This window comes from Echinops telfairi, unplaced genomic scaffold, assembly GCF_000313985.2.
Source record: "Echinops telfairi isolate 266 unplaced genomic scaffold, ASM31398v2 ScPeMD7_7469;HRSCAF=8507_1, whole genome shotgun sequence".
In the NCBI taxonomy this organism is placed as follows: domain Eukaryota; kingdom Metazoa; phylum Chordata; class Mammalia; order Afrosoricida; family Tenrecidae; genus Echinops; species Echinops telfairi.
This window is the reverse complement of record NW_022111373.1, coordinates 79,288,175-79,288,942: the sequence shown is the minus strand read 5'-3', so window position 1 is coordinate 79,288,942 and position 768 is coordinate 79,288,175. Positions and strand designations below refer to the sequence as shown.

At 55.9% G+C, this 768-nt stretch overlaps 1 protein-coding gene across 1 annotated transcript in view; it reads right to left on the bottom strand.

Moving 5' to 3' along the window:
• Positions 1–219: 219 nt before the first annotated feature.
• ABT1 (activator of basal transcription 1) overlaps positions 220–768 on the bottom strand; it is a 12,986-nt gene continuing 12,437 nt past the window's right edge. The window contains 5 exon segments of the mRNA XM_013004908.1: positions 220–330; positions 332–421; positions 423–627; positions 629–718; positions 720–763. Coding sequence (XP_012860362.1) covers positions 220–330; positions 332–421; positions 423–627; positions 629–718; positions 720–763 — 540 coding nt within the window.

Here is a 768-nt window from a genome sequence, read left to right as displayed (position 1 = left end):
GGGTCCAGGAAGTGAGATTTGGAGGGCAGGCAACCAGAAGTCAGTAAGACAGAGCTGGCACCTACAGTATCAATAAGGGCAGGGAGATTCACACAGCTTTCATTTTAAGCCGTCACCAGAGACTGCTGGTCCAAGAAAGAATAAAATGCCTGCCTGTGTCAAGTCTGTAGTATGAAGTAGGAAGGAGGCAGAACCAGAAAGGAGGGGCCTAACTGCCCCTCATGAGTCCCTGGCCGCAGAGGGCCCGTCTGTGCCATCTGCGGACTGTGGAGCTCCAAAGATCCTAGCAAGGAGCCCTCGGTTGGAGCATGCTTGGTCCTGAACAGCAAGCAGCCAGACAAGCCCGTTCTGGACCCCCTGGCTTGGGCTGACTTCCTGGGGCCCTAAACTCTTGTTCGGTGGGGTGCCGGGCAAAAAAAAAAAGGCCAGGAGCTGTTGGGGAAGCCTGGGTTCCCATCAGCCACAAGGAAGTGCTTCCCTCACTCCACATTTCTAAGATAAAAGTCTGTTTCACGTTTGGCCTGGGCGACCTCGGCCCTTAAGTGCTGGCGGTGCACCTGCCATTCAAAGGCTAGGTGTTCGCTGAGATGGGACCACGTGAAACGGTGCAGGTACTTGAGGTTCCATGTCGTAGCCAAAGGGGCTTTGCCTTTGGGCGCCCATTGGTGCGTTGTGCAGACTGGCCGCCACACGCTGGGCCATGCGCTTGTCCCGGAACCACCCAGCCCGCAGTGTAGTCTTTGCTGCACTTAGTTAGACCTCTCTTTC